The sequence below is a fragment of the Sturnira hondurensis genome, unplaced genomic scaffold (genome assembly GCF_014824575.4).
Source record: "Sturnira hondurensis isolate 20B ecotype Veracruz unplaced genomic scaffold, ASM1482457v3 Scaffold0020309, whole genome shotgun sequence".
NCBI classification, from domain to species: domain Eukaryota; kingdom Metazoa; phylum Chordata; class Mammalia; order Chiroptera; family Phyllostomidae; genus Sturnira; species Sturnira hondurensis.
The window spans coordinates 497,970-520,982 of record NW_028092940.1 but is presented as its reverse complement, the minus strand read 5'-3'; the positions used below and the strand labels follow the sequence as shown (position 1 = coordinate 520,982).

Here is a 23,013-nt window from a genome sequence, read left to right as displayed (position 1 = left end):
CCGAAACCACAGACCAATGAGGCTGCTGCCTGCACAGTGGAGGGTCGGGGGCTTGGAAGGCCTCTCCGCCCCGGGCATCCCTCTGTCTGCCTCAGAAAGGCTGGAATCTGGAATGCAGGGGGGTGCTTTTCTCATCATTGTCCCCTTCAGGACAAAGGGAAGCTGCTTTAAGGAGGAATCAGATCAGAACCCCCCCCACCACCACCAGCAGCAGGGACCGGAGGAAAGTCCCCGCCGGCCACGTGGCCAATAAAATGGGTGGCAGGGCAGCAATAACGTGGAGCAAGAGCTGAATTCTCCACACGACGCTTGGGGGGTTCCAGTTTGTGACTATTGGAAATAAAACTTCCTCAGATTCGTGAATGAGTCTGAGTATGGCCCCACGTGCTTGCATCCCTTGGGGGTGAAGAGGAACCGGCCGGTCACATGGTGGGTGTGTTGAGCTATTTAAGAAACTGCCAAAGTGTTTTTCCAAGTGCTCCTGCCATTCCATCTTCTCATCAGACGAGTGTGAAAAGGTCTCGAGGCTCCACCGTGCTGCCAACAGGAATTCTTGGGTGGCTTTAGCCGTTCTGATAGGTGTGTCTGGTGCTTCTCTGTGGTTCCAACGTGCTTTTCCCCTCACGGCGAGTGGTGTTGAGTATCTCTTCACGGTCTGATTTGCACGTCTTCTTCAGGGAAATGTCTATTCTAATCTTTGCCCATTTTTATTTTATTTTTTAAATTATTTATTTATTTATTTTTAGACAGAGGGGAAGGGAAGGAGAAAGAGAGGGAGAGAAATATCAATGTATTATTGCCTCTTGTGTGCCCCCTACTGGGGAACTGGCCTGCAACCCAGGCATGTGTCCTGACTGGGAATCGAACCAGAGACCTTTTGGTTCACAGGCCGCACTCAATCCACTGAGCTCCAGCAGCCAGGGCTCTTTGCCCATTTTTAAATGGGGCTATTTGTCTCCTTATAGTTACGTTGTGAGAGTTTTTAAAGTACACCCTGGATACTAAACCCTTATTAGAGATACGATTTGCAAATATTTTCTCCCATTCTGAGGACTGAGTTTTCACTTTCTTGAAAGGGTGCGTTGAAACGTAAAAGTTTTTCATCTGGATGAAGTCCAATTTTTCCTCTTATAGTTTGTTTGCTTATTTCTGCGTTAGGTTTCGTATCTAAGAAATTATTTCCTAGTCCAAGGTCATGAACATTTGTTGCAGACCCCGTCCTGCAGAGTCTGTGTGGTTTGTGGGGGAAGACGAGAACAATTGCCCAGAGGCTGCAATGGCCCTGTGGAGAAAAAGGGGGCGGCACGGGGACTCTCTTAAGGTGAGAGTCCTGTGGACACGTCTCTCAAGGGGAGAGTGCACCCCGACCCTCGCCTGGACAGGCTTTTATTGTTTTTCTTGGGTCTTACATCAAAGAAGGAGACATTTACTATCTATTACATAGAATGTTGTTGTCTGCCTTTTAGGTGCAATCAGGGAAACAAAAATAACACATTCAGGGGAGAACGGTGGCGAGCTGATTACCTCCATCCTTGGGGGAGTTCGTACAGGCTTTGGAAATTAGTTACCTTGAAGACAGGCAATGAACATCAACTGTTTCAGACCAGGGCCAGGGAGTGTTAGCCAGAGCAAGAGCCAAAACAGTCTGGATGCGTTTTCTGGGTCTGGTTCCCCCAGGAAAACCGGTCTGAGGGTCTGGCGCCTGCCCTCCCCTTCCTTGCTGTCGGCTTTCCGATGCAGGGCACAGCCACATCCGCCATTGCCAAACACTTACACCTACGTGTTCTCCTAAGTTGCACGGCTTCAGCTCTTACACTTAGGTCACGTTCCGTTTTGAGTTAGTTTTGTATTGGGGGTGAGGCACAGGGTCCAAGTTCATTCTTTGCATGTGCTGCTGTCCAGTTCCCCCCAGCACCAATTTTGGAAAAAGACTGTTCTTGGTCTCTTTGAATCGTCTTGGCCCCCTGGGTGGAAACAAATTGACCCCAGGTGTATGGGTTCATTTCTGGGCTCTCGATCCCATTCCATGGGTCTCTATGTCTATCCTTGGACTATCCACTGGCTGATTTTTGAATTTTGAACTGAGCTTGAATTCCTGGGATAAACCTCACGTGGTCATGCTATCTTATGGTTTTGATATATTGTCGAAGTCCATTGTGAAAGTTTTGTTTAGAATTTTTGCATCTGTGTTCATCGTGACTATTGGAGACACGCAGAAGGCTCCTCTCAGGGACGCAGCTGGGGACTTACCAACAGGTGCGCCTGGGCAAACTGCTCCAGGTGGGAAAGGAAGTAGAGGTGCCTGCCCAACCCCCACACGGGCTGAGTGGGCGGCAAGACCACGAACACCGTTCTTATAATGTCTTTGATCTTGATATCACAGTAATACTAACCTCATGGAATGAGCCAGAAGTTATTTCTCCTCTTCCCTTCTCTAGAAGAATTTGTGGGGACTCGATATTCTTCCTTCCTTAAGTGTTTGGGACAGTTCCCCAGGGAAGCCAAATGGGCCTTAAGTTTTCTTTGTGGAAAGGTTTTAGATACAGATTCCATTTTAAAAATAGATGTAGGGTTACTCAGATTATATATTCTTTTTCTTATTTTCAACCCTTGCTCAAGTATGTGTTTATTGATTTTAGAGAGAGAGGAAGGGAGGGAGACAGAGCGGGAGAGAAACATGGGTGTGAGAGAGAAACATTGGTCGGTTGCCTCCCGGACTCCTTGACTGGAGATTGAACTGGGAACCTAGGTATGTGCCCTGACTGGGAATTGAACCTGCAACCAACTGAGGACCTGGCCGGGTATATATTCTTCTTAATGGAGCTTAATGGAGCTTTAAAATAAACTGTGTTTATTTTAAAAATATTTTTTAAAAGATCATATTTATTTATTTTTAAAAGTAATTTTATTTTTTTTTAATTTTATTTACTTATCTTTAGAAAGGAAGGGAAGGAGAGAGGGAGAGAAATATCAATGTATGGTTGCTTCTCGTGCATCCCCTGCTGGGAACTGGCCCCTGCTGGAAACTGGCCTGCAACCCAGGCGTGTGCCCTGACTGGGAATCGAACTGTGATCTTTTGGTCCGCAGGCCCGTGATCAATCCACTGAGCCACACCAGCCAGGGCTATTTATTTTTTTTAGAGAGAGGGGAAGGGAGGGGGAGAGAGGGAGAGAAACATCAATCAGTCCCACAGTTCACCGCTGCTCTTCCATTTTTTAACATTTATTTTGTCTGTTTTTTTGTCTTGGATAGGTCCTACTGCTATGCCTTCAGGTTTACTCACATTTTATTTTATTCTGTCCTAACCAATCTGCTGTCCATCCCTTGCAGGGTTGTTGTGGTTTAATTTCAGGGATTGTTCTGGTGTCCACATCATGCTGAGTGCACAGAAGACGGTCACAGTGATGGTGTTCGTGGTCTTGCCGCCCACTCAGCCTGGGGTAGGGGTTGGGCAGGCACCTCTCCTTCTTCTCCCACCTGGAGCAGTTTGCCCAGGTGCACCTGTTGGTAAGTCCCCAGCTGCATACCTGAGAGGCACCCTCTGTGAGTCTCCAGGGGTCCCTCCTCCCTGGTACTCTGTCCCGCCACCTCTGGCCACTTGGTGCCTCCTGGATGCTCAGCTGTTTTGGCAACTCAGGGAGTCCCCTGGGCTCCCCCTGGGCTCCCCGCTCCTGCTCCGTGGTCTGGATGTGCTCTCGGGGGCCCTGCGCTGGGCCTGTTGCAGGGCTCCCCTCATTTTTCCCCTGTCCCTCAGGAATTTCTGTCTTTCACTGCCTGATGTCCATTGTCTCAAAAAGCACTGCTTCGTGTATTCTGTGTGTTAGGTTTTGGGCCGTTTCAGGTAGGAAGAGGTACTTCTAACCCCTGTGGCTCCGTCTTAGCCAGAGATGGACGGCAAAGCCAGTGGGTTCTGAAGGCTGTGTAAAAACAGCCTTCCTCTGGTCCGGGTGGCCTCTGACACTGCTCTGAGGCTGCCCGGGACAGTCTGTGGGGGAGAGCCAGTGGACATGTGGGCAGAAGGGGCGTTCAGCAGCTGGCTTTCACGCTACAGAGGAGCCAGACCCCCGGGAAGGACCCAAACATTCCCGTCCCCACGGCAGGGTGACCTCAGAGAGCCATATGCAGGTCCAGTCTCCCGCTCCCCTTTGGGCCGGTCTCTGAGCAAAATGCTCAGGGGACCTAACTTCTGAGTTCAGACGCCAGTGGCTAGAGGCAGTGGCCAGCACAAAGATGTTCTTGGCAGGAGAGGGACGTGTGATGGTTGAGCCCACTTCCTTTTTAATCTTGAACCTGACTGGAGTGGACAGTGACCCCTTGGAGCAGACTGTCATTCTGGGAATGGGGGGTGGGGATGCAGGGCCTGGGGCCGGCCTGAGCCCAGGCGTCCAGCTCAGCCTGGCCCTGGACCCTCACACAGGGACAAGGAGACACCCTCTGACGTCCAGCACTCTTCCCCTCCCTCCCTGGATCCTGGCACGGCTGACAGGGTGGGACCCATGCGCATATACAGGGCTCTGAGGGTACAGGGTCATGCATTACTCTCCCGACGATAATTTTAATCGCCTGATAATTGTCCTCCGAGCACTAATAATAATAGTAATAACACTGAAGCTTCTTAAAGCTTTCTTTTTAAATTTATTTATTTATTTATTTTTAGAGAATGGGGAAGGGAGAGAGAAAGAGAGGGAGAGAAACATCAGTCCCCTGCCCCTAGCACACCCCCCAACCAGACACCTGGCCCACAACCCAGGCCTGTGCCCTGACTGGGAATCGAACCTTTAGGTTCTCAGGCCGCTGCTCAATCCACTGAGACACATCAGCCAGGGTGAAAATTTCTTTCTTTTTTAATGGCACAGTATGTTTCGTGCAGGTGCGCGGTAAAAAATAAAAGCACATCGCACTGGAGATTCCCGGGGTCCTTCCTCCCCCCCCTCGCTCGCATCTGGCTTCTGACCAGCCCCCCTGTGGAACGGGCTCCGCTTTCTGCCTTCCCCTCTCCTGCGTCCCTGTAACCCACCTCCACCAGTGTCTTCGATAAGTTCAAATCCCACTGTCCCCGGCCCCGTAACCCTTCAGTGGCCCTTCCCTCGCTGCCTACGAAGTAGAACGTCAAGCAGACCCACCAGTTCGGGTGTTTCCGCTTAGGCCGCTTGGGGGATAAACTGCGCCCTGTGGGACCCCGTCATGGAGTTTTCTTTCCGAGTCTGCGTATGGTCAGCCGTTGGGAGAAGGTCCCGCTGTCGTGATGAGGACTGGCTTTCCAAAGCCACCCTGCTCACCAACCCCCACTCCCGCCTCCAACACACCATCGGAAATCCCACCCCAGCTTTGCCCCCGTAGCCTCCCCGAAGAGTCCTGGAGGGCTCGGGAAATCCTGTTGCCTTTAGGACCTGGAGGATCCGAGCTGGGGATCACCCCTCCCCGCCCCCCGCGAAGTCGGCACCGGAACTGCTCTAATAAGAACCAGCCGCCCGGCGCTCCGGGGTCGGGGTTCCTGCAGCGATCTTGGGGGACCCTCCGAGGCGCGCGGCGCGCTGAGTGGGCGCCAAGGTGGGGCGGGGCGGGGCCGACGGGGGTGGCCACCGAAAGAGGCGGGAGAGGTGGGCGGGGCGCAGGGAGGGACCCTGACCTCCGGGGAGAGCAAGCGCCACCGCCCCCTCCGCCCGGGCCAGCATCCTGTCCCGGCCACCGGTCCTCCACGCCCTCCCCGCGGAACTTCTTTAGAATTGGGGTGCACGTGATTTCCCACCAGGGCAGTCTGGGGCACTCTCCAACAAGGGGACCGCCCCCAAGTCCCCCGAGAACCTCTTGGGTAGGGTCCTCAGGGCTGGGAGCCTGGAGGAAGCAAACTTGCCAGGTGGAAGCGCGCAGCCGCCGCCCCAAAGAGTTACCGGGCGTGCGAGCCTCCCCAACCCCGACTCTCCCTCCCCCTTCTCCCGCGTCCAGGGAGCCTAGAGGCGCAGCCCAGAGGGTCGCACGTGGAGGTGTCCCCTTTGACGCTGGGTGCGTGGGCCACGGTGCGTCCCCAGGGACCCGGGCTGGGGGTGGGGTCTGGAGCGCAAGCCCGAGAAGTGGGAGGGGACAGGTTGGGGGGTGGTCTCTGAGGAGGAGCCAGTCTGGGCTGTATTGTTCCGCGCTCCGCTGGTCCGAGCGCGCGGCGTTGGCCCCGGAGGGCGCGTGGGGCTTGGGGCGCCCGTCTTCCCGTGTTCGCCTCACTGCCGGCGCCCCACGAAGAGATCCGGGCTTCCCAGTGCGCTCCAAATCGCTGCTTCCCGCTGTCCTGGGCCGGAGGGGGCCCGCTCAGGTGGGGTGCGGGTCTTCAGAGGGAGCGTGAGGAAGGGCTGCGCTCTGCACCCGTGGGGCTGGGACTGCCCCATCCGAGGAATGGGGTCGCAGCCGACGCAGCGCCCGCTGGGTCCGTGGACTGGACTGCCGAGTGGGCGGCGCTGGAGCGAGGGTCCCCCACTTCACGTTGTCGCACCCTGTGCCGCCCGCAGGAACCCGGGGCCCCGGCCCCCCTCGATGACCGTGAGACAAAGCTGCAGGGAGCGCGGGTGCCCGGGCTCTCCTCCCTAGCAGACGCGGCTCCCTCCTCGCCCCACGCCCGACGGCAACATGGGGGGCGGCGGGTCGGCCCTGAGGGTCTGCGCCGAGCACCGCGGGGGCATCAACTGGCTGAGCCTGAGCCCCGACGGGCAGCGCCTGCTGACCGGCAGCGAGGACGGCACGGCCCGGCTCTGGAGCACCGCGGACGGCCGGTGCTGCGCGCTCCTGCAAGGTAGACGTGCCGCGCCCCCCGCCCCTCCACCTCTGCCCCTTCGGTCTGCTCGCCACCCCCAGGCCCCTTCCCCGGAGTCCAGCCCCCACCGCTCCCGGGCGTCCGACCAGCCGGGGGTGCGCGGGGTGGGGGCGCAGGGCGAGCGGCGATCCGGTCAGTGGGTCGACGGGCGCCCTCTGCCGGGCCAAGGTCACAGCTCAGCCCGCTGCCTGCCATCATTTCCGTTAAAACAGTTCTCACAAACAAAAAGAAATCGCACCTGTGCGCCCTCAGGTGCTCAGCACCATGGCGGGCCTCTCACTGCCCAGGTCACCTCTGGCTGGACCTCTCTCTCAGGGGCGTTGGTGCCGTGGGTTCCGAGGACTACAGTGGGCAGCCCTCACACTCCTCTTATCCCACTCGTGCAGACAGGGAAACTGAGGCACGGAGTTAAGCAACAGCTGGCGCGGATGGAGGTTAGGTTTGAACCCCCTCCCATCCGGCCGCCCTACCCTGCTCTCAGCTGCCTCATCACATCTGCAGTTCAGCCTATTTGGAAACCGGATGAAATAGCAGGAGTTTCATAAAAGTTTTACAAACACACATCGGTCTATACTTGTGTACTTCCTCGTGGGAGGTGGGTATAGTTCTCCCCCTGGGTCCCTGTCTGGTCCTATCAGGTCTTGGGCCAGGGCTCCCAGCTGTCTGAACCCTGTGGGCAGAGCGGGATGAGGCTGCCACAGGGGGCGGCCTGGAGGGACAGACAGAAAAGACTGGCGGGGGCAGGGCAGGGGGGCGCCACTCTTCCTGCGGGGTCGCGAAGGTGTGCTCCAGCTCACCTGCGGCTGCTCACCCCCGACCCTCGCCCCTCGCCCCCTTGGATGTGGAGGAGCACTTTGACTTCCAACTGGCAGCCACTGGGTCCCAGGGTGTGAGGAAGGCCCCCGCGACCTTGGCAGGAACCCCGGAGCCTCAGTGTGTTCTTTTGAACATAATAACTGCATCTTATCTGCGCTCTTCATCCCTTCGAAAATATTTTGAGTTTGTCTTTTCTGCTTATTCTGCACAAATCCAACAGCTCCCTGCCAAGGCGCTGTGGTCCCTGGAGGCTTGATGGGCCCTGCCTTCCCCAAGCCGTCCCTCCCCTTCAGCCTCCCTCATCCAACCCCAGGGTGGGGCGGGGCCTTGCGCCCGGGGCCATGGGCCTCAGGGCAGTGGAGCCCTGTCTGCAGATTAGGGTCAGGGGTCAAGGATGCACTCTGCAGCCCGCAGGGCCCCTCTCTGGAGGGGCTCTGAGCCAGGCCTCACTTGGCTTGTGTTTTCAGATTCCTGGTGGGTGCTTGGCACACAGAAGAAGGGGCTGTCCACGCGGGGGGCAGAGAGGGGAACATTGACCGCTGCTGGGAGCCTCGGCCAGCTCAGGGCCAGGTCCGGAGGGCAGGTCCCCTATAGGGCAGAGGGTCAGCCTGGCCCCGATTAAAAGATGAGTGTGTGTGGGTTTTTTTAAAGATTTTATTTATTTATCTTAGAGGGGGAGGGAAGGAGAGAGAGAGGGAGAGAAATATCAATGTATGGTTGCCTCTCATTCGTCCCCTGCCGGGAACTGGGACCGGGGGACTGGCCTGCAACCCAGGTATGTGCCCTGACTGGGAATAGAACTGTGATCGTGTGGTTCGCAGGCCCACACTCAATCCACTGAACTACACCGGCCAGGGCAAAGATGAGGTTTTTTTCACATGGAAAAACTTATTTTTATTATCACCTCTTAAGTCTTTGTTTATGGGTTATATGGTTACTGATTATAAATCAATGTGTGTGTGTGTGTGTATGTATGTATTTATTTATTTTTACTTTCACGGGTCGTGAAAGCAGCCCCGTACCTCATGGTCCGAGGCATCCCTGGTGGAGCGGCAGCAGGTGCCCTCATGTACTTGGTTCTCTGCGTTTTTCTTGGCCTGATTCACACTTGTACTTGGCACTTCCTGTGAGACAGGAGGAAGCAGCCTCAATGGGGTGGTGCCCCGCAAGGTAGACTGCCTCGGGGGCCTGGGTCAGTCCGCCCTGCGTCCCTGGAGGACCGAGGGACCTGAGGCTGTGCGAGGCCAGCAGGGTGGCACCTCCTCACCTTCAGGGCTGCCCGCCAGCCAGCCCCCCACGGTGATGCGCCCTCCTACCGGCGGGTCTGGTCTCCGGGGGAGTTTGTTGATGATGCTAACACAGTTGATAAACTCGGAGGGTTGGCGAGAAACTGGGCTGTGTTCTGCCAAACACACTTTGCCCTCGACTTTTAAACTGACGTGGTTTTCAAGGGAAACATCATCTCCAGTTTCTTCAAGTGTTTATTTAATTCGCGCAAATGTTGTTTTCTCAGAGGCCTGATATAGGCTACCCAAGAAGACTGAAAACAACTTCTCTCTGAATTTTAAATAAATTCTGTTTCTTGGAAGTCAGGAAGTTGAATTCCTCCAAGAGTAGCTAGGCTGAAACTCAGCCCCCTGACCCCCCAAAAAAGCATGAGTTAGCCTGAAACTGTGCAGGAGATTCTAAATCCTCATCTGCCTGATCCTGGACATCGATGTGAAAATTTAAAATCCGATCAAAATCCTTAATATAGTAAATACGTCTCCCAAATGTGTGGGTATTAGAATTCATCAGTCTTCTCACCTGTGAAAAGGGTCGTAGAGCCAACACCTCTGTGATTCTGTTCACCTTCTGGTGCCTGAATCCCTCTCAGAGAGACTCAGCTTCAGTTCGCAGTAGGCAGTTGTTATCCAAGCTGGGAGCATCTCTGCCTGAAGGACAGGCCCTGATGGGGACCGAGGTCTCCTGGGGCAGCTTAATAACATGGGTTCCGATCCCAATTCCACAAATAGGAATGTGTTTTTTTTTATTTTAAAGATTGTATTTATTTTTAGAGAGGGGAAGGGAGAAAGAGAAGGAGAGGAACATCAATGTGTGGTTGTCTCTAGCGCGCCCCCTACTGGGGACCTGGGCCACAATCCAGGCATATGCCCTGACTGGGAATCGAACCAGTGACCCTTTGGTTTGAAGGCCAGTGCTCAATCCACTGAGCCACACCAGCCAGGGCAAAAGGGCGATCTTTAAAAGACCTGACAACCAGGCAGATAAGAGGGATGACCAGTGCACGAGGCTGAGACCCCAGACTGCGCGGCCCTCCCTCGGACCCAGATATCCATCTTTGCTGTGTCTCTACCTCGTCCACCATTTCTGCCAAACCCCTGAACCCTGGCCTTGGGAGTGCGGTGTCCTCTCCCAGATGCCCTTATCCTCCCCACATAGCACCACGGGGACAGTTCCCCTTCTGCCCTGCGCATGCCAGGCCCTATGACTGTCTCTCCTGGGCAGGCTGCCCTCTCCGACAGCAGGGAACGCGGCTGCCTGATCTCCGAATCTGTGTCATTCCTGAGGCTGCCATGACCAGCGATCACCCTGGTTGCCTTGAGACAGCAGAAGCTCCTTCTTGCGCAGTTCTGGAGGGCGGGGATCCAGAATCAGTGTCCCTGGGTGGAAATCAGCGGGTTGGCAGGGGTGTGTGCCTCTGAAACCTGAAAGGGAGACTGCGGTGGGTCAGCATGCCTTGGCTCGGGGCCGCATCACCCCCGTCTTCAGGGCCGGCACCCTCAAGCCTCTCTCCGTTCTGCCTTCACAGTGCGCTCTCTCTCTCCTCAGTTCTCCTTGTGCCTCCTTATTTCACTTGTGGTTGCCTTGAGGCCCGTCCTGATAACCCAGGATCATCTCCCCACCCCAGAATCCTTCGCTTCATTACATCTGCAAACCATATCTACCAGGGACCAGGAATTGGGACTCGATCTTCTGCCTACGGCTGGCTATGTTTCTCCCCGCGTGTGAGCACCGCTAACGCCTAGCGTCTACTCCATCCGCACAACAGCCCTATGAGATGGGCGTTGTTGTTCTCCCTGCGTCAGACGAGGAAACTGAGGCATGGAGAGGGGAGACACCTTACCAGTGAGCAAGCTCCAGGAGGCCAGCCCAGGCGTTTGGGATCTGAGGACTAGGCCTTTGGCCTATACTTCCTCCCTATACTTCCTGCCTCCGTAACGTCGGGTTTGTTGAATGATTTAGTGAATACCAATAGCTGAAGTTTGAAGGTGGCTCAAAGGTGATGATGAAGAGGAGGGAACCAAAGAATTCAGGGGAGGCCCTGGCCTGTGTGGCTCAGCTGGTTGGAGCATCATCCCGTAACTGAAAGGTTTTGGGTTTGATTCCCAGTCAGGGCACATGCCTAGGTTGTGGGTTCGATCCCCAGTCCGGGCACATAAGGGAGGCAGCCGATTTGATGCTTCTCTCTGTCATTGATGTTTCTTTTTCTTCCTGTCTAAAAGCAATGGAAAAACGTCCTCGTGTCCTCGGGTGATCATAAAAAAGAGGTTTGGGGGCAGGGTGAGTGCCCCCTGAGGGGCTCCGGGCACTCCACAGACTCTCCCAGAATTAGCTGGTCACTTCAAAGGGCTAGTCCACTCTGGACTTGTCTCAAACACTCCTGCCCCGGGCTTTCTTCCGTTCTTTGCCGTCTCAAGCGTTCTTCCCAGAATTAAAGCCTGAGCCAGCGTGCCCCCTCGGCTCACGCCTCCCCTCGTCCACAGGACACGAGAGCTACGTGACCTTCTGCCAGCTGGAGAACGAGGCGGCCTTCACCTGCAGCGCTGACCGCACCATCAGGAAGTGGGACGTGCTGACTGGGCAGTGCCTGCAGGTGTTCCGAGGACACACATCCAGCGTGAACAGGTGGGCACTGCTGGGGGCCCTGGGCTGCCTGCCCAGGCAGCGAGGCGGGGCCCCAGGGGACAGAGATGCAGGCCTGGGGCCTCTGCCCTGGAGAAACGCAGCTTCTCAGGGGAAGCCCCGCTGTGCTCTCATGGGTTGGCCATTGGGGCACATAGCGATGGAAGGCTCAGGACAGAGCTGTCCCCAGGTGTGACAGGTGCTAACTGCTGAGGGCTGCAGGTCAGGCTGCAGGTGAAGGCTGGGAAGGCCGAGGTGGGGAAGGGAGGCGCCACCCACACACGGACCAGGCTGCACCACTGCCCCCTGCTGGGCACAGGGAAAGGCGTCAGAGGCCACAGCTCCTGGGATGAGACCTGATTCCAGAGGAAATGGAGTCATTGGCACCTGACGATGGACCAGAGGCCTGGAGGAGGAGCCCGCGGGGGTGGCTCTGCACCTGAAGCCCAGAGTAGTTTTATGTTTTATTTCAATTTACACGTATTCGTTTCAGAGAAGACAGAAAAAGAGAAGCATCAATTTGTTGTTCCACTTTTTCATACATTCATTGGTTGCTTCCAATATGGGCCCTGACTGGGGATTGAACCCACAACTTTGGTGTATTGGGACGGCACCCTCACCAACGGAGCGACCCAGCCAAGGGGAGCCCGGGGTATTTTCAAACCTCTCCTTTCCATGTTGCACTTGAAAATCTCTGCCCCCCACCCCCTGCCCCACCAGCCTCCTTCTCAAGAAGGTTTGAATTTTTCCTTACTGAATTTGGGTCTGCACTGAGCCGTGGAAGTTCCTCTACTGATCAGATCGACTGGACGCTGTTTATGTAACTCGTGGCCGTCTCAGACTCCCAGGGGGCTGCCCAGGATAGTCTGGCCGCCGCCCTCGGGCCCTCCCGCTGACTCACTGCCCAGGAGGGGCACCTGGGGGGGGGGGGGGGGGGGGTCCTCTTCGTGAGGAAAGGCCCAGTGCAGCAGCAAGGTTTGAGGGGTCGGAAGGCTGGGCTGGGCCGGTGGAGAGGGCTGTCCTCAGCCAGAAGGGACGCTGCCAGCACGGGCTTTGCGCATGCCTCGGTCAGGGTGGGGCCTGACTGGCCTAATGGTCGAGCGCCTAAAATGGCCAGACCGATCATTAACTGTCAAGTACCAGCTGCCCGTGGTTGGAACTCAGGAACACCCCTGGGTAGAAAGATGGCAGAGTTGTACCCTGGCAGGTGTGGCTCCATGGATTGAATGCCAGCCTGCAAACCAAAGGGTCGCTGGTTCGATTCCCAGTCAGGGCACGGGCCTGGGTTGCGGGCCAGATCCCCAGTAGGGGGCATGCTAGAGGCAACCACACATGGATGTTTCTCTCCCTTCCCCTCTCTAAAAATAAATAAGTAAAATCTTTAAAGAAGAGAAAGATGGTAGAGTTGTGTTGGCTCAGGATGGTTCTGTGTGGAGAAGGCAAACCCCCCGCCTTCCTTCAGCCCAGCGTCTGCCCGCCATCCTTAGTGAGAGTAGGCAAGGCCCGGACACCTGGGAGGCCAGGGCCAGGCAGGCAGGTGGGAGAGAAGGGGCTGGAACCAGGGCTCGGGTCTCTCGGCCCCTGCTGGCCCCTTCCCAGCACTCCTCCTGCAGGGGGCAGTTTGTGACTGAGGAAAAGTGGGGGTGATGGGGAGTCTCCTTTTGTGAGGCCGTGAGTGGCCGGAAGTGCTGACAGGTGGGAGAAGGCCGAGTCTCAGGGGACCAGCTGGCCCTCAGGTTGCACCTGGAGACTATCAGCTGCTTCTCCAGAGGAAATCTGGACCATTCTCCAGTGGAAATCTCACACACGTGTACTCACTACTTTTGAGCCGTAGCTCTGGGAAGATAGTTGCCTTATTAATTAACTGACACCCCTGAGCTGAAGACGGGGAATTTACTTACTCCCATGTTTTCAGAGCCTGGCCAGGTATGGGAGCTCCTGGGGGCGCCAACCAGGCCTGGCGTCCCTGCCCCAGGCCTGGCGTCCCTGCCCTGTCAGCCAGGCCACACCTGGCAGCATGCAGGCCCCCAGAACGTCACCCGTGGCTGCCACGTGGCTGCAGGTGGTCACTTTTCTCTAGAAATAAACACATTGTGAAAACCATATCTACTTGGGAAGGAGCCGCTCAGAAATCGTGTACATGCTTTGGTGGGGCTGTTTCCTAGTGACTTGTGGGAAGTAAGAACCGTGCAGAGGTGAGGGGCGTGGACACGGCCCAGGCTGGAGGTCTGTTTTCTCTGGTGACCCAGCCCTTCCCCGACCCACGCCCACCCCTGGAGCTGGAGTGTCCTAGCAGATGAAGAGTGAGGTTCTGCTTTGTGGGCTGACAGCAGACACCCACCCCATGGAGATTTGTCTGACTGTGCCTCCCCTGGGTGGCGCTGACCTTACAGAAGTCACCTGCAGGCTGACCCAGGACCCCTGCTGTGGGGTGCCAGCAGGGTGGGCCTGTGGCCTGGGGGCACAAATGCCCTTCAAAAGCACCTCCCAGCTCACCAGCTTCCCCAGGGCTCTTCTGTCCCCGGGGACCTATGCTGCCCCTTGAGTCTGACCTGTCCCTAGGAGGACCAGTGTGCTCTACCTTGCCTGGTTTTCAAACTGCAAGTCCTGTGTCCCCAGAAGTCTTTTATTAAAGATTTTATTTATTTTTAGAGAGAGAGAGGGGAAGGGAGGGAGAAAGGGAGGGAAACAGCAGTGCGTGGTTGCCTCTTGAGCGCCCCCTACTGGGGGCCCGTCCGGAAACCCAGGTGTGTGCCCTGACTGGGAATCAAACCAGAGATCTGGCTCACAGGCTCGGACTCAGTCCACTGAACCCAGAAACAGGGGCCTGGACACTCCAGCCCATGGTTCTCTCTGGGAGCATCCCGTGCTTCCCATTGCCTGGGCTCACTGACCATGGGAGACACTAGCCAAAGGGACCCTGGGACAGCCTGCCGGGCTCCCCTGCCCACCGGGCCACCTGCAGGCCTGACCCCTGACCTTCGTCTCCTGCCCCCAGGATCCTCGTCACCGACAACCAGCTCTTCAGTAGTTCCTACGACAGGACAGCTCGTGCCTGGAGCGTGGACAAGGGGCAGGCGTCCCGGGAGTTCCGGGGCCACCGCAACTGCGTGCTGACTCTGGCCTACTCTGCCCCCTGGGACCTCCCTGGGGCTCCCTTTGAGGAGGAGGCCGTGGCCGGGGGCCTGCTGGTGACCGGCAGCACGGACGGCACGGCCAAGGTGTGGCAGGTGGCCAGTGGCTGCTGCCACCAGACGCTGCGGGGCCACACGGGGGCCGTGCTGTGCCTCGTGCTGGATACGCCCAGCCACACGGCCTTCACGGGCAGCACGGACGCCACCATCCGCGCCTGGGACATCCTGAGCGGGGCACAGCTGCGGGTGTTCCGGGAACACCGGGGCTCTGTCATCTGTCTGGAGGTGAGTGCCTCCTGCCCTCTCACCACACCCCCCACACACATACCCCGTCTGTGGCACTTTGTCAGGCGGCCAGAGCTGCCGGTACTCTGGGGCAGGGCAGCAGAGGGCACCCAGGGGGAGTCCTCAGAAGGAACCAACCCTCCTAAAGAGATGCATTGTCTCGCAGTTCCAGGGGCTGGAAGTCCGAGAGCCAGGGGTCCTCAGGGTTGGTTCCTTCTGAGGCTCCCCCCTCCCTCTGTCCCCACATGGCTGTCCCTCCGCGTCCACATTTCCTCTGTTGAGGAGGACACCAGTCCTACCGGATTGGGCAATGGTCACCTCATTGACACCTGGCAGTAGTGGGCACTAAGCCCGTGGACCCTGGTGGCCCTTGCTCCTACCGGGCCAGGCACCATACGTGTCGTATCTGTGGCCCCACGAGGAGGACCCAGTACCGTCCTTATTTATGGTGAAGGAGGAGCAGAATCCATGACTTGGCCAGGGGCAAAGTGATGGTGTGGATGGAAAGCCAGGCCCGCCTGACAATCTGCTGGACGCCTGACCCCACAGGTCCTGTGGAGCAGGGAGAGCAGCGAGACCTGTGTGCCCATAGGTGGGGCGCCTGGGCCAGGGCACTTCTGGCCCCTCCCCTTTCTCCACTGAGACTGCAGGTGCCCCGCCCCTTGTGCTCAGAGGCTGGGAGGGGCCTCTGAGCTGCTCCTGGCGGCCCAGCGGTACCAGCGTCCCTCCTCCGCAGCTCGTGAACCAGCACGTATACTCCGGCAGCGCGGACAGGACCGTCAAGTGCTGGCTGGTGGACACAGGAGAGCGCGTGCGCACGTTCACAGCCCACAGACACAGTGTGAGCGCCCTCAAGTACCACGCAGGCACCTGTAAGTGGCCCTGCCCTTGCCCCTCGCTGCGCCTCCCCAGCCTGCCATGCCTGCCTTGTTGCCGCAGCCCCTGCCACACCTCACCTCCCACCAAGCCCTCCCTGCTCAGGGCCTCCCTACACTTCTCCCCAAGGTTCCCTCCTTGAACCTCAGCTGCCATTCGGGATGCTCGGCGCCCAAGGCAGTGGCGGCCGGGCCGCCTCCACGCACGCATGCGTGTCTGAAGCGTTATCTACAGCAAAGGCCCGAGTAAGGGCGAGGGGACTCCTCCCTAACTTTACCACAGGAGAACATGCCCCGACCTGAAAGTTCAGAGGTCCTGGGGTCAAGAGCACATCTCAAGAACGCATTGTAGGTCTCAGAATGAGACAGTGACACCGATTAGCCAGGCTTGAGGGCCTGGCTGCAGATAAGGGTGAACCCAGATAGCAGCGGTTTATATGAGGCAGTGGTTTATTTCTCTCTCAGATAGAAGAATTTTAGGAGCTGTCAGTTATCAGGCACCCAGCTTCCTCCTGTCACTTTGCTTCACGTATCTTCTAGCTTTAAGGGGGCCTCATGGTTCAAGATAGCTGCTGGAGCTCCAGCCATCTCATCAGGTTTTCAGCAGGCAGGAATAAGACGGAAGGGCAAAAGAATGTGTTTCTTAGTTGTTTGGGCCCCTTCAAAGCTCTTTCCTGGAAGCCCTACCCAAAGACTTTAAAATTTTTTTAAATTTATTTTTAGAGTAAAAGTAAGGGAGGGAGAAAGAGAGGAAGAGAAACACCGATGTGTGAGAGAAACATGACCAGTTGCCTCTTGAACATCCCCAGCTGAGGGCCTTGCCCAAAACCTAGGCATGTGCCCTGACTGAGAATCGAACCAGTGACCTTTTGCTTTGCGGGATGAGCCACGCCCAGTGCGCTGAGCCGCACCAGTCAGGGCAACCACCCAAAGACTGTTGCATATACCTTGTAGACCAGTGCCTGCAGGAGAGGCTGAATAATAAAGTTTCCTGCCTGGGGACCTAGCTCACAGGATTCGCCAGGGTCATCTTGTAAAGCAAGAAGGGTGGGATGACTCCGTAGGTGGGCAACAAGCTGCGCATCCCGCAGGTCGAAAACTGTCATGCATCTGGGCCTTGCTGGCTCTGTCCCACTGGCTTGCCATGTGTTTCCACCCCAGACACGCCCAGAAGACACCCCCTGTTCCCGGGAAGCAGCCCCCCAAGCCTCACCACAGCTCTGCGGCAGGGGACCCCCAGATTCCTGAACACCTCCCCCCTAGTGATCCCCAGTGTTACATTTTGCCATCAGCCCCCCTGCCCCCCCTTTGCACACACACACAGAAGGAAGCCAGCCCCAGAGGCGCTGACCCCCAGAGTCGCCTCCCAGCACTGGAGTGAGGGGGCAGACTGGGGCGCGGGAAGCGTCGGGGCGGAAAAGTCACGTTGACTTCGCAGCAGAGGTGCGAGGTGAAGACAGGGTGGAGCTCTGAAAATAGAGCCTGAGATGCCCTCAAGACTGGGGTGTCTGACACGGACACATTATTTTTCTCCTCCTCCTGTGTCCAAAGCTGTAAGTGTGATTGTGGCTCTGCTCCCAAGGAGGGGGGTGGCGCTAATTGAAAAAGAATGTCACCTGGAGCGCCTCCCCGTGGTAGCAGCTGGGACGGAAGCTGCCCCTGTATGGGATCCCACGGACCCTGTCTGTTGCTCCACCCTGTCTGTTGCTCCACCCTGTCTGTTGCTCCGTGTTCAGATACTTGGTCCTTGGTCTTTGCCAGCAGGCTGCAGGGTGGTCAGACTTAACTCCTGACCCTTCCCCGCCCCCATGGGTGGCCGAGGCTGAGTTGCTGGGGAGGGGACGGCAGGGAAGGAGCTGGAGGGACCCAGAAATGAAGCCGCCCCTCCAGGGCCACATGCGCCGATGGCTTTAGTAGAAAGGCTGGGAGCAGGCAGGTGACACAGGAAGGGGGTGCCTGCTGTGGCTGCTCAGGCCGCAGGGTGGGTGCAGTGGATGCTGTGGGTGCCATGTGCACGGGTGCTTCTTTCTGTAGCCCCTGGGCCTTCTGCTTGTTGTGTTCCTGTGAAGGACAGGACGGGGGGGGGGCGGGGCTGGGCGTTGACACCCACATGAGAGGCCTGGAGCCGAGGACTAACGGGAATTGCTGGGTCAGTCGCCCCGTGTCTTTGCCCTTGGGTGGGACAGCTCTGCTCCGTGGCCCACACCTTCTCCCGAGGGCTCGCTAACACCTGTGTGGGTGCCCTTCAGTCCTGTCTCTCTGCACTTCCTGGCATGTCCTGCCAGGTGAGATAGTGGCATTAAGATCCTAGTGTCCAGCTGGCTTATGGGACAACCTGGGCCAGACGCTAAGGGACCAGAGGGTCCGTGTTCCCGGTGGGGACTCTGACCGGCAGTGTCAGCATCACCCGGAACCGGTTAGAAATGCAGGTCCCCGGACCCACCCAGACCGCCTGAATCAGAAACTCAAGCGGGCCCAGCAACCTGCAGTTTCAGGGGCATAGCAGGTGATTCCAATGGCAGCGGGCTTGGAGCAGCTCTAGCAAGTTCTCCAAGGAAACCTGCAAGAGGTTGGGCAGGGGCGCTGCGCGCCGGAGGGTCTGGGCTCTGCTCCGAGGGCCAGACTCATTACTTGGAGTGGAGGGAAGGAGCGCTTCTAGCTCCTGGGCCCCAGTACGCCTCTCAGGTGGTGGGGGAGGGGTGATCCCCCTGAGGCAACGGCTTCGGAGCTGCGGGAACACCGCGCAGAGAAGCCAAGCTCCCCCAACCGCTTCCACCAAAGGGCCTGCGTGGGAACCCGGGCCCAGGTGGGGCTCAGGAGGGTTGAGGCCCCGGGAAGGGCAGTGCAGGAAGAAGGTTCAGTAGCCACGGTGCGCAGACCGCAGAGGGCCCTTCCAGAGCCCCAGCGGTCACCCCAGCGCCCCTCGGGAATGTACTCAGCGAAGGCGCCGCCTCCTTGTTTTCAAGGGGCGGCCTCTATGCCCCACTTGAGCCTTATGGCATCCTCGTGAGGCGGGCGGATGGGCCCGGAGCCGGTCCAGGTGGTGCGGCCTGCCTGCCTCGCCCCCGCCCCGCGGCGTCCGGGAGACGCAGAGGGCGAGCGGGCGGGCGGCCCAGCGGCGCGTGTGTCCACAGTGTTCACGGGCAGCGGGGACGCCCGAGCGCGCGCCTTCGACGCCGAGTCCGGAGCGCTGCAGAGGGTGTTCCGCGGCCACGCCTTCGTCATCAACTGCATCCAGGTAGGTGCCCCCTGCCGGCTGTCCCCCGGGCTCCGCGGCTTGAGGGCTGAGCCGGGGCGCGCCCTCCTGCGCCCGCCGGCCCTGGAGGGCGGGGAAGGGAAGGAGCGCGGGTCCCCACGCCCTCAGTACGCCACCGGCAGACCTTCCTCCCCGAGGCCAGGGTCCCCCGGGCTGACCTGTCTCCGTCCTTCGGTGGTGGTAGTAGTTGGTCGTCGCGCCCCTGCCTGGGCCTGCGGTGGCTGCTGTCGGGCAGGGTCTGCGAGTGGCTGACCGCTGCTGTGACGCAGGGAGGCCGCGGGTGGAGGTGGGGGTGGTAGCGGGCCGGCCCCCCAGCGTCAGCCCCACGCCCCGAGCGCGCGCGCGTCCCGCCCGCAGGTGCACGGCCAGGTGCTGTACACGGCCTCGCACGACGGCGCGCTGCGCCTCTGGGACGTGCGCGGGCTCCCCCGCGCCCCGCCGCCGCGCCCGGGGCCCCAGCGCAGCCTCTCGCGCCTCTTCAGCAACAAGGTGGGCTGCGCCGCCGGCCCCCTGCTGCCGGCCTGAGCCCGCCCGCGCCCGCCTACGGCCCCAGCCGCTGACCCACGGAGTGCGCGCGCGCCAGCCCCCTGGTGGCCGGAGCGGACCAGGCGGCCCAGCTCCCCACCTGTGTGGCGGTTTTGCCTTTTTCTTTGTGTTCGTGGACGTTTGAGGCTCCCCCTGTCCCCTGCGAGCCGGCCCACAGAAGGGGGGAAGGAGGTGGCTAGCCCTCCCCGGGACCCAGGCCCCAACCCCTTCACTCCGGCCCTCCCCCCCCCCCCACCCCGGCACCGCGGCCCACCCAGGACCCTCCAGGGTCTTCAGCTCCAAGTGCCTGAGGTTCCCAGAAGGCAAGCCTTTCTTGCTAAGAGAAAACGGACGTTTCTTTGTTCTTAAAACCAAAGCCACTGAGCTGCAGATTATTATTTTTGCAAATTGTTTTTTCCGAGGACGCTGGTAAAGAACCGAAATAAACGTCCTTAAGAGTGCTCTGGGACTTGTTTCGTTCTGCAGACCAAGTGTCAGCTTCCACTCAGAAGGGACCTGGGTGAAATGAGGGGCTGTGGCCGATGACCCCTCCAGGGTCATTCGTGTGGGCAGTGGTCATGGAAGAGGCCGGGGAGCAAGGAGCCAGCCCCCCAAGCTGCAAGGTGACCTCGGGGACCCGTTGCCCCTGCTTTAGGGCTTCCATTTCTTCATGAATCGAGGAGGGCCGTTTCTCTGGATCTGGGGCAGTAGATGCCCCCGGCCACATGCCCTGGAGCCAGCCCTGCCGTCCACGTGATGAAGGCGGGACAAGGACACGGGAGCAGCTGGAGTACTCTTAGCCAGGAGGGACTTCACGGGGAAAGTGGGGTTCAGGCTCTGGAGAGGCTCCGAGGGGAGCCGCCCCAGCAGCCCCACTCATCACCGGAAGGGGGCGCTCTTGCTCCTGGCTTGTGCGTGCTGTCTGCATCCACCATACGGTGTCCTGCATGCAGGGCCCGGGCGCAGAAGGAGAAGCTGCAGCAGACACTGGCTGCCCTTGAGAACTCAGCTTCTTGCCAAGGACAAGCCTCCCTGGGCAGAGGCAGCTCTTGATGCAGAGTTGTGGGCGCTCCATTGTGTCCATTCAGGCGGTGTTTCATTAGCAAGATGCGCAGCTGGACGGGCTTCCCCTTCTCCCTTGGGTGCCCGGGTCCAGGCCTGGTGAACAGTACTGGCGCCAGGTGTGGTAGGAAGGGGTGCACCCCCCAAGCTTGGGGGTGCAGGGACTTCCCCAGGAAAATGGGCTGGCTGCCCAGAACCTGCAGAGGCCGCATCTCTCACTTGGCATTCTATGGACGGGACTCAAAGCACAGGGCCCTTGGGAGGTATGGGGTTCCCTGGGGCACCCCACTTTCTAGCCAGGGCCTGCTTACCCCATGGGGGCTCCCCAGGATGGCGAAGTTCACATGAGGGAGGGCAGGCAGAGCGCCACCTTGAGTGCCTGAGCCCATGTTTACCCACCTTTTCAGAGGTGAGTCACCATTCGCTGGGGACACTACCAGCTGAGACTGCATTCCTGCCTCACCAGCTCATCTGTCGTGAGATTTCCCATTGTGTCCACGCACGACAGAGGATAAGTGTGGACACTATGCACGCCTGAGAACAGCCACTCTGTGCAGATCCTACGTCAGGGTCCCCCGGAAGCGTTCGCTTTCCCAGGCCGCCTCTCCCGGAGTTGGGGGGAGGAAACGGAAAACCACTGTTTGGCATTTGCAGTGCACAGCCCGGGGGGTGGGGGGGGGTGGATTTGCAGTCCAGCAGCACCGAGGCCTTTGCTAGATGCTGGGCATGCAAAGACCAGGCAACCAGAAGCTGTTTCTTTGCTGCCGATGGTACCTTCTGGCCGCTGACAGATACATTCAGGGGGATGGGGGAACAAGAACAGGAGGTCCTGAAAGGACACCAGGGCAGGAAAACAGGGACAGGACATGACGGAGTCACCAGGGACAAGAGCACACAGATTTCACAAGAAAAGGGAGGACTGCCAGTTCTGAAGGGGTGTGGCTCGCCCTGGTCACGGCCTCCCACGGCCTCGTGTGGGCCGGTCTGCGGACCCCTGCAGCCCCTCCTTCTGGGAGTCCTTGCCAGCCCCACCACCCTGCCACCCAAATCTAGGCCTGTGAACGGTGGTTCACGGTGCTCTGTGCTTGGAGTCGGTGACCCTTCCAACCTCATTCTCTTCCCCCAACGCACACGGCCCTGTGACACCGTGGACATGGCTCAGCCTACGCCCGTTGTTACCTCACTTGGCCCAGGTCTGGAATGTCCTCTTCTCTCCTCTAGCCAAGGAGATTCCCTCCAAGGCCCTTGTCCTCTGAGACCCTCCAGTCTGCTCCCTCCTGGTCACGGCAGCAGCATTTTCCTCACCAGTCCTTCCCTTCCTTCACCATCCTTTGCTCCTTCCCTTGCTCCGTCAGAGCAGGGAGCTGCGTGTGGTCACCACCTGTCTGGCTTCACACACCCAGCCAGAGGCAGGACCAGAGCCCGCCTCCCGGCTCACGGTGGTGGGAAGGCCCACAGGGGGACAGTGTAAGCCCGGGACTGTCCCTCACTCGGGAACTGGCTCCTCTGTACCTCCTCGTGACAAAATGGACCGAAGTCTGAGGCTGCTGCTGTGGCCCTTCCCAGGATCATTTAAAAAGCACTTGGGAAGCTCCAGGCCTCGCTGGGCCCGAGCCCAGGACGGTAACTTGTCAGCCAAAGGCTGCAATTCGGGCCCAAAGTCTGACAGTCTGCCGTGGTCTCAAAGGTACCCTCTCATCACCAGGGCCACCAGGGCACAGCCCCCTTCCCCCCTCTCCCCAGCAGCCCTGCCCTGCTTTTTCCAGCCGCCTCCTTGTAACGGGTGTTTTGGTGTCTGCACACAACTCAGTGGAAGCACAACTCTCAAGCCTGAATAAAGCTCGAGGCCCCCTGGGCACTTTCAGGACAGCTGAGGAGTCTGAGTAAACTTCCTGCAAAGTTAGGCTGACAACTGTCGAATACATTTTCCACCTTTTATTTCCATCTGTACCATCCACTTTAAAAGAATGACAAGGAAAGATTTCTACCGTTCCAACTGGACTGTGGCCCAAGCTGTGTGGACACGAGGAGCAAAGAAGCCCAAGCAGCCCTGGAGCCCCCGACAGGACTCGGCCAACCCAGCCGCCCTCAGCCGGGGCCCAGGGGACGCACCTGGCCCTGGTTCTGGTCGGCCAGTGCCCAGCTGCTGCCAGCAGGACCTGCTGCTGGAAGGAGTTTTTGTTGAACACCCGCCTACAGGGGGTCGCATTGCATGGCGCAATGAGAAATGCTTATGTGAGCCAGGAAGAGGCTATGTATTTTTTATTTTTAAGAATTTATTTTTATTTATTTTTAGAGAGAGGGGAAGGCAGGGAGAGGAGAGAAACATCAATGTGTGAGAGAAACATCAACTG

The 23,013-nt window shown here is 58.4% G+C and overlaps 1 protein-coding gene across 2 annotated transcripts; it reads left to right on the top strand.

Annotated features, from left to right (window-relative positions):
• Window positions 1–5,621: 5,621 nt before the first annotated feature.
• Window positions 5,622–19,678, top strand: WDR86 (WD repeat domain 86). 2 transcript variants are annotated; one of them, XM_037029507.1, is made up of 7 exons: window positions 5,622–6,305; window positions 6,499–6,779; window positions 11,384–11,525; window positions 14,521–14,941; window positions 15,678–15,813; window positions 18,951–19,054; window positions 19,430–19,678. In XM_037029507.1, the coding sequence occupies exons 2-7, from the start codon at window positions 6,617–6,619 to the stop codon at window positions 19,595–19,597; spliced, it is 1,134 nt and encodes a 377-aa protein (XP_036885402.1). In that variant the 5' UTR covers window positions 5,622–6,305; window positions 6,499–6,616; the 3' UTR covers window positions 19,598–19,678. The 2 variants fall into 2 exon arrangements, with proteins under 2 accessions (XP_036885402.1, XP_036885401.1); XM_037029506.1 differs by lacking the exon at window positions 19,430–19,678 and having other exon boundaries at window positions 18,951–19,419.
• Window positions 19,679–23,013: the final 3,335 nt, after the last annotated feature.

Coding starts and splice junctions, on each gene's coding strand:
- WDR86 (XM_037029506.1), top strand. CDS start 6,617: ATGGGGGGCGGCGGGTCGGCCCTGAGGGTCTGCGCCGAGCACCGCGGG. Junction 6,780..11,383: donor GTGCTGCGCGCTCCTGCAAG/GTAGACGTGCCG, acceptor CCTCGTCCACAG/GACACGAGAGCTACGTGACC. Junction 14,942..15,677: donor GCTCTGTCATCTGTCTGGAG/GTGAGTGCCTCC, acceptor CCTCCTCCGCAG/CTCGTGAACCAGCACGTATA.